The sequence below is a fragment of the Rhinoraja longicauda genome, chromosome 25 (assembly GCF_053455715.1).
Source record: "Rhinoraja longicauda isolate Sanriku21f chromosome 25, sRhiLon1.1, whole genome shotgun sequence".
Lineage (NCBI taxonomy): Eukaryota > Metazoa > Chordata > Chondrichthyes > Rajiformes > Arhynchobatidae > Rhinoraja > Rhinoraja longicauda.
This window is the reverse complement of record NC_135977.1, coordinates 26,461,633-26,479,808: the sequence shown is the minus strand read 5'-3', so window position 1 is coordinate 26,479,808 and position 18,176 is coordinate 26,461,633. Positions and strand designations below refer to the sequence as shown.

General features: G+C 38.3%; 1 protein-coding gene across 2 annotated transcripts in view; it reads right to left on the bottom strand.

The window, feature by feature from the left end:
* The window catches only part of tpcn1 (two pore segment channel 1), a 70,244-nt gene that overhangs the window by 26,856 nt on the left and 25,212 nt on the right, over positions 1 to 18,176 (bottom strand). For both annotated transcript variants that reach the window (XM_078421730.1, XM_078421731.1), the window contains 12 exons: positions 16,953 to 17,066; positions 15,291 to 15,421; positions 11,873 to 11,961; positions 8,459 to 8,493; positions 7,586 to 7,644; positions 6,692 to 6,791; positions 6,465 to 6,581; positions 4,500 to 4,624; positions 4,299 to 4,347; positions 3,622 to 3,685; positions 1,291 to 1,335; positions 777 to 833 (listed from right to left, as the gene is read on the bottom strand). In XM_078421730.1, the coding sequence (XP_078277856.1) occupies positions 777 to 833; positions 1,291 to 1,335; positions 3,622 to 3,685; positions 4,299 to 4,347; positions 4,500 to 4,624; positions 6,465 to 6,581; positions 6,692 to 6,791; positions 7,586 to 7,644; positions 8,459 to 8,493; positions 11,873 to 11,961; positions 15,291 to 15,421; positions 16,953 to 17,066 (985 nt within the window). The remainder of the gene's footprint in view (positions 1 to 776; positions 834 to 1,290; positions 1,336 to 3,621; positions 3,686 to 4,298; positions 4,348 to 4,499; positions 4,625 to 6,464; positions 6,582 to 6,691; positions 6,792 to 7,585; positions 7,645 to 8,458; positions 8,494 to 11,872; positions 11,962 to 15,290; positions 15,422 to 16,952; positions 17,067 to 18,176) is intronic.

Here is an 18,176-nt window from a genome sequence, read left to right as displayed (position 1 = left end):
AATACTCAGAAATCAAGCAACAGGTATGCAGGCAACTGAATCATCCTACCACAACCAGAGAGCAGTCCTGAACTACTATCTAGCTCATTGGTGACCCTCAGATTATCCCTGATCGGACTTTACCAGCTTGACCTTGCACTATAGTATAGTGACTATACGTTATTCCCTTATTATCTATAGTATAGTGACTACGTTATTCCCTTATTATCGTGTATCTAATGGCTCGATTGTAATTATATATTGTCTTTCCACTGACTGGGTAGCACGCAACAAAAGCTTTTCACTGTACCTTAGTACAGGTGGCAATAAACAGAAACTGTAACTAAATTGTATAAATCAAAAGCATTGAATGTATTAATTATCAATCTATTGAGCTTTTGTTTGCTATATATTAGCCATGCGAATTGTACAGGTCTGTAAAGCTGCTGCATGTAAGAGTTTCATTGTTCCATTGTCAGTGAATATGGCAATGAAATACTCTTGACTCTTAAATAAGTAATTCATACACATTTGTGCACTGCCGGGATGGAAACTCCTCCCAAATGAATGAGGTTACCATCTGTATATTACTCATCCCTTGCATGAAGTTGAGAGGTTGGATATGAAGTGGCTTGAACACTTTTCTCTAGTGGTGGTCTGTAATGAGCCGAGCCTCTAATAGCTGATAGCAAACAGTTCTTTATGGAACTGCCAGTTCTCAGAAAGCTCCATTCATCGCATTAATCAACTCTGTCTGAACCAATTACACAGTTGGAGCTGCAAAGTAGTCTTGATACCTTTAATCATGAGTGTGTCTGCCAGTATCCAAATTCCGTTTACAGCAATTACAACATCTGTAGTGGAAAGACAGGTGTATATTTATCAAGTTGTTGTACTGTTTTCAGAAAATACATGTGTAATTAATTTTCCCCATAAAGCTTAACATTCACTCCAAAGTAATATTTTAAACAATATTACGTGCAAAAAAACTTCCATTTTCTCTGTCAATTATCATGCTATGAAGTTAGCATTATGCAGAAAAATTTCTTGCCCTTTTTCCAATTATATTCCTGAAATCAATCAAAGTGGTTGGAAGAACACTTTACAACAGGAACAAATCATAATATAGGCCTGATTAATTAGTTTCAAAAATTCTGAGACAATGTATTCACATGACCATAGCAGAAATATCTTTAAAACATATCTTCTTTCTGAAGATGAACTTATTAAGCATCGTAAAGATAGCTGTAAATATAACTTTTTCAGCATGGATCAATGAGTATAAACTGAGCAACAAATACATCTACTCACACATGGCATATTGGAATGCTTTGGACTTCACAAGGATATTAATGCCTATAAAAGTAGAGTAGAGTTCAAAGATTTATCGTTCATAGCAAGTTAAAATGTCCCTATTGTAAACATGTTGAAGTTTCCATATAATAAAAATGGCATAATATATAGCTAACCATTTTAATTCCCTTTCCCAAACTTTTCCGTCCTGGGCCTCCTCCATTTTCACAACACCTTATATACCGTTTGGGTAGCTTACAACCCAGCAGTATGAACATTGAATTTTCCAATTTTAAGTAACTAACCCACAATAGCCTCCTTCCCCTCCCCTTTCTCCCCCAAGAACCCTTCCCTCGTGCATACCCCCTCCTCCCCTTCCCTCTCCCCCCTCTCCCTTGAAACCTGGCTGACCTCACCCTCCACTTATACTGTTTACAATGGATACACAATTCAAAACTTTTCTTTCCTTGAGCCTAACAATTCGCAACTCTTTATCCCCTCGGGCTCACACCTATCTCTCTGATGTTTGTCCAACAATCTGCCTATTAAATGACCCCCCTCTCCTGTGTTAACCGATTACTGGCCATGCTCTGTCCTACCCCTTCTCAGCTCTCCCAGCTATCTTTCCTGCCCCCCTACAAAGTGTGAAGGTTTCCGACCCAAAAAGTTGCCTATTCATGTTCTTCAGGGATTCTGCCTGACCCTCTGAGTTACTCCAGCATTTTTCGTCTATTTCTAATAAAAATGGCATCTGTATTATGGTTTGAAACTGTTCAAACTATATTAGAAATTACTAAGGAATTATACAAGTTATGACATAAGAAGCCATTTTTTGATATATTGTGTCATATGCTGGTATTAAAAATAAGCTGTTTAGAAAGACACTACCACTGCTTCTCACCCTCTCGTTCCGTGCTTTCTGCACTGATGCTGTCTGACTCATGATTATTTCCATATTTCTGGCTTTTAAGCCACTTTAAATGTTCATTTAGCACTCTTTAAAATGTAATGCACATTTTGACTTTCACCATCCTTTCTGGCAGTGGGTTCCAGATCCTCACCACCATTCTTTGGATGAAAATGGTCTCCTCCAACCCTTCTGCCAATTATCTTAAATCTCTTGAAGATAGACACAAAAAGCTGGAGTAACTCAGCGAGACCCTTCTTCTCGACCCAAAACGTTACCCATTCCTTCTCTCCAGAGATGCTGCCTGTCCCGCTGAGTTACTCCAGCTTTTTGTGTCTATCTTCGGTTTAAAGCAGCATCTGCAGTTCCTTCCTACACATCTTAAATCTCTCACCTGATTTATTGATCCCTGCACTAGAGGAATAGAATCCTTCTGTTCACCCTAATCTGGTCTCTAATAATTTTATATGCCTTGATTAAAATCATTACTTGCCTCCTGTATTCTAGAGGAAAATAAAACAGGATATCAAGGACATGGGAATAGTAACGACTCAATTAAGATCCCACTTAAATGACATACCATACTGATGTGGCCATACATTGCGTTTCCTTCATGACCATAGATCAGAAACCTGAAACCTTGTTTATCTTTACAGTGGGAATATCATCAAAACCTAATCGCTGCAGTTCAAGCAAGATCTATTTGACTAACCTTGCAAGATAATTAATGTGTGATAAATATTAATCTTAGCAATCCTGATAAATCCCAAAAAATGAAATCTTAAAAATAGCAAAAGAAAACTTATTTTTTAATCTTGGGCTCTGATGTCGATTTCACCCATAACATTTCAATGATTAGCCAGTATTAGTGTCAGGGATTATGGGGAGAAGGCAGGAGAATGGGGTTGTGAGGGAAAGATATATCAGTCGCGATTGAATAGCAGAGTAGACTTGATGAGCCAAATGGCCTAATTCTGCTCCTAAAACTTATGAACTTATTACTCAAACCTGGAGGTATTTATTCACAAAATGCTGGAGTAACTCAGCAGGCCAGGCAGCATCTCGGGAGAGAAGGAATGGGTAACGTTTCGGGTCGAGACCCTTCTTCAGTCTGAAGAAGGGTCTCGACCCGAAACGTCACCCATTTCTTCTCTCCCGAGATGCTGCCTGACCTGCTGAGTTACTCCAGCATTTTGTGAATAAATACCTTCGATTTATACCAGCATCTGCAGTTATTTTCTTATACTCAAACCTGGAGATCAATCTTCAGCTTTGTAACTCATTATAATCTGCAATATTTGGATGTATTCAATAAACCACTCGGTAAATTAAAATTAAATTTACTGAAGATCACATGATTTTTATACTTCTAAAAAAAAATAATTATAGGATATCCAAGTAGAACCTGGCAATTTCAACACATCATTCACTGTGATTGTTACCTTTAAAAATAAGAAATGGAGTATGTGGGAGGTCATAAAACCAATAGTCTCCACTTCTTTTTGCCTAGGGATGGAAAAGCAATATCAAACTGTAATCAATTGGAGCACATTTTTACTTTGTTTGACAGTATTATTAAGATGTTATATAAATAAATGATAACGTATTGGGCGAGGAGTAGCAATTACACACTCCCAAGGGGAGATGCACAGAGAGCGTGGGACGAAATTATGAAACTAATAATAATAATAATATATTCCTTTATTCGTCCCACACCGGGGAAATTTACACTATGTTATAAATCTAATAATTCCCTTAAATTCCCTTTCATCCAGAGAAATAGGAGATCTACTCCATTAAAAAATATAGACTGAATCATCTTACAATATTTCTATTATTCAATTAAGGCACATTTTACATTTACCATTTAAAAAGTGAGGCAAAAGGAAACAGCATCTTCCCATACTTTAAATATTGTTTGCCATCTATATGATGTTGAATATTGAGATAACACCAGTGCATTGGAAGTTTAATTATTTTTATACTAGATGTTTTAACTGAATTTGCACGCCACAGTTTGGGTTCAATATAAAAATAATATAGAGAAGATAAAATGGACATCAATCCAACTTTCCAATATATATCTCCATCCATATTGTAAAATTTCCACAATACTTACTTTCCATTTTAATCCAGTAACTTCATAGAAGTTGTAAAAATCTTCTATTCTATGGAACATATATTTTAAACACAAAATTATTCATACTTTCACAATCCTAGCAAGCACAGTTAAAGTTGAAGAGTGTAAATGATTTAGAAAGGAACAAAAACATTTTCTTTTTAACTTGATTATTAGGATGCAATGCCTGAAAGCCCTTACCCAAGTAACTCTGTATTGCTTTTCTTCAGTGCTTTGAAGGTGAGATATTTATCTCGAGCACTCATTCTTGGGTAATAGTATCTCATTAAACCCTCAAACTGTTTGAAGGAAATGCCATTATGCCTCTGCAATAAAGCATACAACATAAAATATATATGATTTATATATGTGGTTTATGTTTGACTGTGCCCCGCGTTCCTCTGTGAGGAGTTACGTCATATAGACCTGAAAGTCCCATGTTCATTCCCCATGTTTTATGATGAACAAATTCACAGGAGACAGGTAGCATGCAACACTGACGTTGGTTGCTTTGCCCTTGGGAGGTTATGAAATTAAAAAATAAAATAATCTTCAGTTGTCATTAAAAACTTCTGCAATTAAAAAGATTATATGAATCTGATCAAGGTACTTTAATAAATAATGGGCACTTGAATATGAGAATGAATGGCAATCTTGTCGGCAATTAATCGTTGGTTAAACACTTGCGTTATGTTGCACACCTTTGACTCAAGATTTCAAGGTCAGTTTATTGTCACATGTACCAATTAAGGTACAGTGAAATTCGAATTACCATCCAGCCATACTACAAAAAAGCAACAAGACACACAACTACACAAAAGTTAACATAAACATCCACCACAACGGATTTCCCACGTTCCTCGCTGTGATGGAAGCCACCCCCACATAAAACAAGCTAAAGAACACTAAAAACATACAAACAAACAACAAAAGAAAGAGGGGACAGACCGACAGACTGTTGGCGAGGCAGCCATTGTATTTCCGCAATGCAATTCAATTTCTGTACGAAATGAAACATTATTTGAAATTAACAAATCCATACAAATGATTTTTATCTTGGGTTCTCCACATGGCCAATAGCTTATGGTATATTTAGATGTATTTTACATCATCTTCAATGATACTTTAATGGGCGTCAGACAAGAAAAAGCAAGCTTTCAGTGTGCCAATGAAGCCTGCTTCAACATGACTTAGTGAGAACATCCCACACAATTTCAATTCCTCTTGAGCTTACCAGATGAATGTTGAGGATATCAGTAGCATGGAACTATAAACTGAAAGGAAAGAGTATACCTACTCAAGATGTACTTGATTGATTAATTTCCTGGGATCAGGGCATTGGTGTTAGAGCCAGCAATTATCGCCCATTACTAATTCCCCTGAGGGTATGATGGCAAGCTTGAACTGCTGCAGTTCTTCCGGTATTGTTGCTTGCACGTTGCTGTTGCTCAGGGAGTATAAGGCACGGACTTGGAGGGCCGAAAAGGCCTGTTTCCGGCTGTATATATATGATGATATGATATGAATTAGACAGCACTGATGATACGTCCAAGTCAAGACGTTGTGCTGCTTGGAAGGGAACCTGCAAGCAGTCATATTCCCACACACCTGTTGACCTTGCCTTGCTTGATGGCAGATAGCAGGTTATGAAACCTGGTTGGGGTCGGTTAGACTGGATGAGTAACCTTAGTGTATTTTGACCAAAATTCATTGCCAATCTTAGGATATTTTTGAGAGTGTAATATAGATGTATTTTACCACTCTAATAGAGAATCTGCATAAAATATATAAATTCAAAGGGTTTTAATAGTCTATCCATTATTATCTATATTATTACACGCTGTAATATTGTTGTATATTTTGTGTGACCTCTTGATTGTAACAATGGTGAAAAGTACAATTCACCAAGCAAACGTTGAACAAAAGTATAAGGAAATTATTTTGCTTAAGCTTTTGTCTTGGATTCAACCTAAATTAAAAATCAGGAATGGTTTATGGAAGGTTTAGGTTCAATGACAAACCAGGTTGGCCATTGCCTGCAGCAACATAATCACCTGTTTACTGATTTATGCCAAAGTTTTGTACAATAATTAATAAAATTAATCTTCAAATACAATCTCAAATCTCTCAGTGACTTATCTACAGAAGTTTTTGTAGAATACTTACCCGCTTGCTGACCAGAAGGCGGAAGGCGTGCTCTATTGCTGATCGTTTGTGCAAAAGGAGTGATTTAAACTTCCTCTTTTCAACGTCATTAAATGTGTCAAACACCACAGCAAGAAGCTGGAAAATTCAGATCAGATTACAACACCTTTAATATAGCAAACACATGTAGCAAAATAAATTCAGTTTGTTTTTCTTGAGTTTTGAATTAACATTACCCAAAAACATACCAGATTCATGATGAAGTAGAGTTCGATGGATAAGTACACAATAAAGAACACACAGGACCAAGAGTTTTTGGAATAAGCTGGCATCATCACATCTGGAAAACTACAGAATTAGCTTTATTTAGAAAAGTTGAAAGACTGTTTCAGTTCGTAAATTCAACCCCACTTTCCTCCTCATTTCTTTCTTGGAATTGAAGACTATTGTCAGATTAAATTAAAAGCACATGCAGATTTATCGAATGTACAAAGTGGATAGATTTCATCGGTGATTCTGGACTGTTTGTTATTTAACTATAGATGATACTACAGTTAAGTCCTCATTTCTCCTTCTTCAATACACACACACAATTTCCATCACAACATTCTAAAGAGAACTTTCCATTCTTCAGCATAGGAATTGTGCATCTAAGAAACACATTCCCACTGCCAAGCTGAGACCATTTAGTCAGTACAAGTCTGAAACTAAACCTGCGACCTATCCAGTTTGTGAAGCTGAGTGTCATGCACTTATGAACAGAGCTGAAAGGAAATTTTATTAAGCTAAATAATGGATCCTAGAAGTATTTGATTCTCTTGGGGATTTGTCTGTCTATTTTTTTCTTGTCTCAGCTGACAATAATGGTTTACCACGAATGACATGCATGCCACACACCACTCGTAAATCCTACTTCCTAAGCTGATGGCTATCACTATATAAACACATTGTGCCACTGGCATACATTGTAAGATGTTTTCTATGTTGACAATTGTTCAGAATTTTTACCAAATTTAAAAGGAATTAAGCTTATTCTAGTCCCTAGCAATGAAAAGCTCCTTTTCCCTGCGTGTGATTATGTTGAGAAATGCAAACATTTCTATTCTCTTCTAAATTCAATTGATGTATTTGTGTCGACTTACTTAGCTGTAGTTAGCAGAACAAACAAACTGACAAGACTGTCTTCTGGAGTGCTAAAATACTGTAAGAAATGAGAAAAAATAATATTGTCAGAAAAACCAAATCCCTTTAATCTCTCGATGAAAAAAAATTGTACTATATTCATTATAAAATATTAAACTGTTTAAAAGCAGCAACTGAGGAAAACCATAGATTTAAATATCAATTTGTTTTGTTTGTTGCTGGGTAATTACTGGTCTGTGATTAAAGATTGATGTTTATTAGCAGCCGCAACAGAAAATGGTTGACTATGGAGTGCTGCTGAATGGGCCATTTCATGCCATGGTAGTGCTTATATAGGAAAATGGCAAGTTAGTCTTATGGAGGACATAAGGAAAGAAGTTTGGCAGTTTGGGGGTGGGGGAGGGGTGTCAGATTGGAGTCTCTTGTAGGGGGATGATCTACATGGTCATCAGAGTAACAGGGCCTAGGATAACTGGTCACTTTAGAGGACAGGGACTTGAGGTAATTGGATTAAGGCAATGGAGGGCGTACTTTACAGGTTTGTGGTTTGTTAAGGTATCAAGACAGATAAAGTATTATTATCAACGGGACATTATCAGCTTTGCGGTGTTAAATGGTTAGTTTGCATCTTTTTAAACACAGTACCGACATGAAACAATGAATGAAAAAAACACATTAAAAAAAAAACTTGTATCTAATAACCATACAGTTCTGAGAACTTATTGGCAATGATCCAATTACAGAAATGATGCATAAATGGCCAGGAATACTTTGCTGGAATGTTAATTACAGGCACATATGCCGCGCTGTACTTAAATAGAAGTCATTTGTATGACCGGCAAGCATTTCTGTTATTAGCCGTGATTACTTACTGGATCCAACGGATTGGCGGAAAACAAATAAAAACCTACAAACAGGAAAAATATGGTATCACATGCTCAAGGACAGTATAATTACAGATTTACATCCTGAGATGTAACTAACATGGTGCACTTGCATGCGGGATCAGTAGACTATTTCTGTACCAGTTGCTAATCGGGATATACATGGGTGTGGCAATACAAGACTGGACTCTTTGTAAGAAAATTATTTCACCGTGCGTTTGCACTTCGCGCATGTGACAATAAAAGCACCTTTGAACCATTAAATCTGCAAGGGTGAAAGGGAAAAAAACCTTCATACCTTACAGTCAGAAACAGGTGAATTTATAATGCAAAACAAGGAAATGGCAGACCAGTTAAACGAGTACTTTTGTTCTGTCTTCACTAAGTAAGACACAAACAATCTCCCAGAAATACTAGGGGACCGAGGATCTAGTGGGAGGGTGGAACTGAAGGGAATCCACATTAGTCAGGAAATGGTGTTAGGTAAACTGTCAGGACGGAAGGCAGAGAAATCCTCAGGGCCTGATGGTCTGCATCCCAGAGTACTCAAGGAGGTGGCCCTAGAAATCGTGGATGCATTGGTGATCATTCTTCAATGTTCTCTCGACTCTGAATTAGTTCCTGTGGACTGGAGGATAGCCAATGTAACCCCACTTTTTAAGAAAGGAGGGAGAGAGAAAATGGGAAATTATAGACCAGATAGCCTTAGGTATAGGGGAGATGCTTGATTCAATTATTAAAGATGTAATAACAGCGCATTTGGAAAGTGGTGACAGGATCGGTCAAAGTCAGCATGGATTTATGAAGGGGAAATCATGCTTGACTAATCTGGATAAGGAAGAGCCAGTCGATGTGGTGTATCTGGACTCTCAAAAAGCCTTTGACAAGGTCCCACACAAGAGATTAGTGTGCAAAATTAGCGCACATGGTTTTGGGTGTAGGGTATTGACATGGATAGAGGACTGGTTGGCAGACAGGAAGCAGAGGCTGCAGGCTGACTTGGATAGGTTGGGTGAGTGGGCAGATGCATGATAATGTGGATAAATGTGAGGTTATCCACCTTGGTGGCAAGAACACAACAGCAGATTATTATCTGAATTGCATCAGATTAGGAAAAGGGGAGGTGCAACGAGACCTGGGTGTGCTTGTACACCAGTCACTGAAAGTAAGCATGCAGGTACAGCAGGCAGTGAAAAAAATCTAATGGCATGTTGGCCTTCATTGGGAGACGATTTGAGTTTAGGAGCAAGGAGGTCTATTGCTGTCATACAGGGCCCTGGTGAGACCACACCTGGAGTATTGTGTGCAGTTTTGGTGTCCTAATTCGAGGAAGGACATTCTTGCTATTGAGGGAGTGCAGCGTAGGTTCACCAGGTTAATTCACAGGATGGCGGGACTGACATATGAGGAAAGAATGGGTCGACTGGGCTTGTCATCACTGGAGTTTAGAAGGATGAGAGGGGATCTTCCGGAAACATATAAAATTCTTAAGGGATTGGACAGGCTAGATGCAGGAAAAATATTCTCCACATTGGAAGTGTCCAGACCAAGGGGTCAGTTTAAGAATAAGGGGTAGGCCATTTAGGACTGAGATGAAGAAAAACTTTTTCACCCAGAGAGTTGTGAATCTGTGGAATTCTCTGCCACGGAAGGCAGTGGAGGCCAATAGACTGGCTGTTTTCAAGAGTAAGATTTAGCTCTTAGGGCTAACGGAATCAAGGAATATGGGGAAAAAGCAGGAATGGGGTACTGATTTTGGATGATCAGCCATGACCATATTGTATGGCGGTGCCGGCTCAAAGGGCTGAACGACCTTCACCTGCATCTATTTTCTATACATTTCCCATTTTTCCATTCTTATTCTTTCCTTTCTTTCTACATTGTGATGGCAATTGTAACCAGATATAAATTTTAGCTGCACCAGAGCTAACCATCTGGCAGAGGTAAATGAACTTTTGAATTTTTTTTAGATTTAATTTACACTCCTAAAAATCTGTTGACTTAAGATCCAAAATTTGACCATTCATTTACTATAATGACCCAGAGTTTTCTAATTTACGTCAGCTGTCTTTCTGATTTAATTCTAGATCCTAACTACTGCTTCACTTTAACATGGTAATTTTATGTACATGCTGAAATCACTACCTGGGTGATGATGTAGTAGTCTACTAAAAATTACTGACAAACATTGCAAGATCCTATGCCATTGCGGACACTATATGTGACTTATACTACAATCGTTTACCAATTTGGCTTTGTAGATATCTCATCATAATTGTCTGATTCATTTCCCCTGCTTAGAAACCAATTGTATTGAGGTCTCACTGGCATCAAAAGCGATATCCAGGAATCATGTTACCAAGGCAACCTCATATACATCATGGAATAGTTTTGCTTCTGATAAAGAGCCTTCACTGTGATGATTCCATGTAATCTGCAATGGACAACTGTTGACTCTTTCTGTTCTACAATTAGTTATGCAGGCGACCCCTGTTATTGTGGGGGGGGGGGGAGAGGGCATTGCATTCCTAGACAAGGATCTGCACTGTGATTTTACCTAATGCAAATGATTGTAATCTGTGCATGAGTGAAGAAATGCGAATTGAAAAAAAAAATCCATTTATTTTCACTGATTATTCACCTAAATTCCGTGAGAGTAAACATTATTCCCGATCTCATATATTTGGGTAACGATTTGTGAAAACTGTAATGGTGAATTTTCATTACCTGAGCTGCTGTAACACAGAGGTCGGGCACCTGTATATTTTTGATAACGCTGGCTAGAGAATGTTTAAATACGTGCCAGGAATATTGAGGGCTAGGGATGCATCTGGAAAGGGCTGAGGAATATCGCTTTGCAAGGTTTACAAATACATTCAACACCCCTTTTCTTTTGTAAATAAAAATCAATTAAAGTTCAATTGTCGATTTCATGCATTTTTGTAAATTTATGTTCAGACAATGAGGAAGGCTAATTTTCATTGCTAGAATCTTGTGCCATGGTCGCACAGAAGTGTCACTGTAATAGGTAAAATCTGAAGAGCAGTTTCACTCACATTTAGTTACTTAGTTTTGCTGTTATCATAATTACCACAATAGCAGTCACCCAGCCTTATTTATTCAATGCCACCAGTGTCTCAATAATACATCCTGCACTAATAATTTGCTTCCCTTTATGAAATATTGTTGCTTAACATGGATAATTTCATTATTCCATAATCGATGCAAAATAAAGTTTCTACCAGTCAAATAAAAATACATTTAATTGACTATTAATCTGTTTGATTAATTGGTCTCAATGTTTTCAATGCTTAACATGAACAATATGCTTAAAAATAATGTACTTAGATTGGATACATACGGTATAAAGATTAAACTTCAACAAAAGAGCTAAGAACTTACCTAAAATAGCGAAAATAACCATGAAGAAAAGTAGTAGTGATAAAATGTCAATAAAGGGAGGAAGAGATTGGAAGATCTGGCGCAAATTTCTGAAAATTCAGAATGTAAATAGTTAGAGCTTTTCGCACCTTAGGTACTAATTTTAAATAAAGATTTTTTCTAAGAATGTTAAATAAGGTCAATTAAACAAAATGTTTCCAATTAGCTGCAGATTGATTTTATCCGGAAGGCATAACCATTGGAGAGGTGAAATGTTACTTCAATAGAAATTTCACAAATAGTTAAGGAAAGTTATCCCATTAATTAAAAAAATCCTCCTACCCTGTGAAGCAATTTATCTCTCCTAATTTAATAAAGCTTTTAGTGTTCCCCCCACTATAAAGAGAGATTATATTTTATATGAGGTCAAATGTCCATTGATGAAATTTGACTTTGAGGTATTTAATAAACTACAATGGCTATTCAAGTTAACATACAAAATATAGTTTTGTATTTTGTAACCTTAAGACACATTAAGGTGTTCAATATAATTTTAACACATGACAAAATTGGTTCAGGTTTCACCAAATTTGTTCACTTGCTATGTTTATACAGATTCAATAACTGAATAGAAATAAGTATTAGTTCAGATCATTCTTATGTTGATATGTGTTGCCTTCTGACAACCCAACATAAATTATTGAAAACGGCTAAATTTAACAAACTATATCCATAAATCAGAGTGATAGCTAGTGTGAAAACATAGGCAAAGTAGAACTAATCTTGTCACTTACAAGAGTTCTGTTACACTATTTTTGATATATTTACTGCATTCCCAAATTGGGATTGTCCTGTGCATATTTAATTTGACTGAGCAGCAATAGAGAAAAAATATAGAAAGGAGGATTCCTTTGCAGTACGTCCCTGCAGCAAAGACAGTATAGGGCTCTCACATTATTTCTTTCTCAACCATATCTTTGCTGTTTCATAATTTCTTTTCTCTGGTCTTTGTTTTTATTTTCAACCAAATACAGGACAGAGAGGCAGAAACAGATCAAAGCCAGTCTGAACATACTTGAACTTGAATCATCAAAACAAATGGATAATCACTCTCATGGTCTCTCATAGATACTCAAGCAAGATAACTGCTATTTCCACAATTTCTTGCTCCATCTAAATACCTAAGGTACAGTTCCACATAAATCCATGAGAAATTCACATTAGGCAGGAAATTGTGTTGGGTAGACTGATGGGACAAGGCTGATAAATCCCCAGGGCCTGATGGTCTGCATCCCAGGGTACTTAAGGAGGTGGCTCTAGAAATAATGGACGCATTGGTGATCATTTTCCAATGTTCTATAGATCCAGGATCAGTTCCTGTGGATTGGAGGGTAGCTAATGTTATCCCACCTTTTAAGAAAGGAGGGAGAGAGAAAACAGAAAATTATAGACCAGTTAGTCTGACATCAGTGGTGGGGAACATGCTGGAGTCAATTATAAAAGACGAAATTGCGGAGCATTTGGATAGCAGTAACAGGATCGTTCCAAGTCAGCACGGATTTACGAAGGGGAAATCATGCTTGACTAATCTTCTAGAATTTTTTGAGGATGTAACTAGGAAAATGGACAGAGGAGAGCTGGTGGATGTAGTGTACCTTGACTTTCAGAAAGCCTTCGACATGGTCCCTCATAGGAGATTAGTGTGCAAAATTAGAGCACATGGTGTTGGGGGTAGCGTACTGACATGGATAGAAATTTGGTTGGCAGACAGAAAGCAAAGAGTGGGGATAAATGGGTCCCTTTCAGAATGGCAGGCAGTGACTAGTGGGGCACCGCAAGGCTCGGTGCTGGGACCGCAGCTATTTACAATATACATTAATGACTTGGATGAAAGGATTACAAATAACATTAGCAAATTTGCAGATGAATCAAAGCTGGGTGGCAGTGTGAACTGTGAGGAAGATGCTATGAGGTTGCAGGGTGATTTGGACAGGCTGTGTGAGAGGGCGGATGCATGGCAGATGCAGTTTAATGTGGATAAGTGTGAGGTTATCCACTTTGGTGGTATGAATAGGAAGGCAGATTATTATCTGAATGGTGTCAAGTTAGGAAAAGGGGACGTACATCGAGAGCTGGGTGTCCTAGTGCATCAGTGTCTGAAAGGAAGCATGCAGATACAGCAGGCAGTGAAGAATGCCAATGGAATGTTGGCCTTCATAACAAGAGGAGTTGAGTATTGGAGCAAAGAGGTCCTTCTACAGTTGTACAGGGCCCTAGTGAGACCGCACCTGGAGTACTGTGTGCAGTTTTGGTCTCCAAATTTGAGGAAGGATATTCTTGCTATTGAGGGCGTGCAGCGCAGGTTTACTAGGTTAATTCCCGGAATGGCGGGACTGTCGTATGTTGAAAGACTGGAGCGACTAGGCTTGTATACATTGGAATTTAGAAAGATGAGAGGGGATCTTATTGAAACACATAAGATTATTAAGGGGTTGGACACGTTAGAGGCCGGAAACATGTTCCCAATGTTGGGGGAGTCCAGAACCAGGGGGCACAGTTTAAGAATAAGAGGTGGGCCATTTAGAACAGAGGTGAAGAAAAACCTTTTCAGTCAGAGAGTTGTGAATCTGTGGAATTCTCTGCCTCAGAAGGCAGTGGAGGCCAGTTCTCTGAATGCTTTCAAGAGAGAGCTAGATAGCGGAGTCAGGGGGTATGGGGAGAAGGCAGGAACGGGGTACTGATTGAGAATGATCAGCTGTGATCACATTGAATGGTGGTGCTGGCTCAAAGGGCCAAATGGCCTACTCCTGCACCTATTGCCTATTGTCTAATCTTTTAAAGCTGAAAAGAGCTTTAATGGATTTAACGTATTATTACATTTACATTCACCTTGTTATCTTCTTTCATTATCATTTTATGTGTGATGTATTTATAATGGAAACTGCCATTATAAACAGTAATAATGTCATCCCTCAAGAAGAAAATGATGAAAAGATAAAAATAACAACTAAATGTATAACTTTAAAGTAAGAACTAATTTCATTCATGTGCCAAAGTCTAATTACCTCTGCTCTCTAATTTTAAATCATCGAATTACTGACTGATGTAAATCATATATAAGTGTAATCGCAAATAAATACTGAGATAAAATGCATTAGTAATGAATGATTGAAGAACCTACTTTTCTAGATTTTGTACTTGTTAACTATAATGGCAATATTAAATAGGAATGAATTATTTCCAATGGTTATATTTATTTAATTAAAATCAATCACTCACATGAAGCAAAACATTTAGTGGTGTGAATGTGTTGGCAATGTCAAAACATATCCGAGACAAAAAATTGATTCTGGAGCTGTCACTGTAAGACTGGTTCAAGCTGGATATCAGCATCAATTTAGAAAAGACAAAGACTCAACACTAATTACTTTGAATTTACCTTCTCACTGCACCACAATATCTGCAGTCTACCAGAAAGATTGGCCGCAAAGCACGAGTCACCCGGACGTGCGAGGTCTGTCTGATTAATACCACAATGACTTCTATAAACTGTACAAACAAAACTGAACTCTGCAAAAATACCACATTAAAAACATGGTTAAATATCTCAAAACAGAGAGACTAATAAATAAATAATTTTGTGATCTGTGCAATAACAGCAGTCAATAAATTCTGCAAGGGGAAGCTAAAGTTGTTTTTAACAAAATTACTTCATTTCCTTAACAAAAAGTGCAAATGAGGTGGCAAAAAGGGGGAAGTACAACATTAGCTTCTTTTTTAAAAAAGGTCAAATGTACAAATTTTGTCAAGTTGTCAAGGCAGCACGGTAGCGCAGCGGTAGAGTTGCTGCTTTACAGCGAATGCAGCGCCGGAGACTCAGGTTCGATCCTGACTACGGGTGCTGCACTGTAAGGAGTTTGTACGTTCTCCCCGTGACCTGCGTGGGTTTTCTCCGAGATCTTCGGTTTCCTCCCACACCCCAAAGACGTACAGGTATGTAGGTTAATTGGCTGGGTAAAATGTAAAAATTGTCCCTAATGGGTGTAGGATAGTGTTAATGTACGGGGATCGTTGGGCGGCACGGACTTGGTGGGCCGAAAAGGCCTGTTTCCGGCTGTATATATATGATATGATGATATGATATAACCTATAGTTCTTGAATTTCCTTAAAACTTTGGTCAATTTCCTTAAACTCTGGCAGAAGATTCGAAGGCTCAAATCAGAAATTGAAGGGAATTTGTATAATCAGAATGATGCACTGCTGGTCCATGTCATTATTAATCTGCAAAACATCCAGCAATTAGCAGGATACAAGACATTTGCCAGGAGTTCCAGTCCTTCAGATGATTGTTTCTTCACCATTTGCTCCACCAAAAGCAACAATCAATTGTTCGCATCAGGTTCTTCACTGAGCTCAACGCTAATTGTGAAATCGATTAATTCATCACATTGTTACAAATTGATTACCAGCTCCCAAACGGAAACAATGTCTTGAATGATCCTGACAAAGGTGTGATTAATAATCCTAGTATGGAACCATTACAGTTATTGAGCATCTATTTCACAAAATGCTGGAGTAACTCAGCGGGTCAGGCAGCATCTCAGGAGAGAAGGAATGGGTGGCGTTTTGGGTCGAGACCCTTCTTCAGACTGATTCTCAGCTGGTTCTCCATGCTCCTAGTATGTTGAAACACCGGAGCCACAGAGGGTCGCTGCGTGACGGGAGAAGGGGCGATGAGATGACAAGTGTTGAGGTCCCAGTTAAAAATTCGACGACAGTTATTGAACAAATTATTTTCAGAGGTTAACTATTCTGATAGTCCAGAAATCCAATATATTTAGATACAAGAGACTGCAGATGTTGGAATCTTGATTAACAAAAAAGCTGCTGGAGGAACTCACCAAATGGAAATTATAAATTACAAGAATACAACAGTACAAGTATTAAGAAATGCTAATGCACATTATTGCTGCCTGTGCAAAACAGACAGCGTTTAACTAGCATAAAATTCACATGTGGATTGGGACATAAAAACATCTCCAGATGGCAATCCTTAAAGGTCTCACAATGACTTTCATTGAACATTTAAGAAACACTTACTTTCAGCATAGTTCTTTTATGCCTAATAAAGGTCTGAAACCCCAACCATCTCATCTTCATACCAAGTTCAAACACCACTGTGAGAACTGCAAGCAGTTCCAGTGTGGCATGCACCTAAGTATAAAACAAAACTGTTTTGAACAATGTAACAGAGATTGCAAAAGATTTAAGCAAAATAATTACTTTAATAATTACATATAGCTAGTAAAAGTAGAGAGTGAACAAATAAAAGGCGAAGTTTAGAGCAAATACCGAAAATAATAATTGCATAGTTTTATTGTTCTAGAGAATGATATCTTCATACATGGATGGCAAGCTGTTGGGGTGGGGATGTAACTTTGAGATTTATCTGCAGTGTTATAGATGCAGCCTTGTCTGGACTGGCCACATAACTGGATTATATTCAACATGCCAGTGGTGATCGACAGGCAGCCGAGCTTCAGGAGATGCTTCGGTGCCTTTTCCCTGTCCCCCCCTTACCCGTCCACGAGGGCACTCCCCACCCGGCAATGGGTCCAAGGTTGGGGGGAGAGAGGGGAGGAATGGGAGGGGGAAAGGGAGGGGGGCGAGGGAGGAGAGCGGAGAGGGGAGGGGGGAGGGGAGGGGTGGAGGGGAGGGGAGGGGTGGAGGGGTGAAGGGACGGGTGAAGGGACGGGTGAAGGGGACGGGTGAAGGGGAGGGGTGAAGGGGATGGGTGAAGGGGAGGGGTGAAGGGGAGGGGTGGGGATAGGGGAGGAGGGGGAGCACTCCTGCTGTCCGACTAGTTTAACGTGAAAGTCTAGGTCTGGATATTCCTACTCGTACAGAGATTTGGTCAGACCACATCCCTGGTGTAGGATATAATACTCAGTCAATACATTGATTCTGGTGGGAATCAGATTTGCAGATTTCAAGACGTTAAATTATGAGGATAGTTTGTATAAACTAAATGTAGAAAGGAACTGCAGATGCTGGTTTACACCAAAGATAGACACATACTGCTGGAGTAACTCAGCATGTCAGTCAACAGGGTGAAGGAACCCACAAAATAGGGAGCATAATCTTAATATGATAACAATACTTTAAAAACAAAATCAGGATCTATTTTTCTTATAAAGTCAAATGAAAATTCTAAATTCCATTTAAAACATCTTTTATCTGTTTGATTTTTTCTCCTGTCTCATATTTTTTCATTTTCCCCCCATCTGCTTTTATATCTATTCAGTACCTCCTTGATACAAAGCA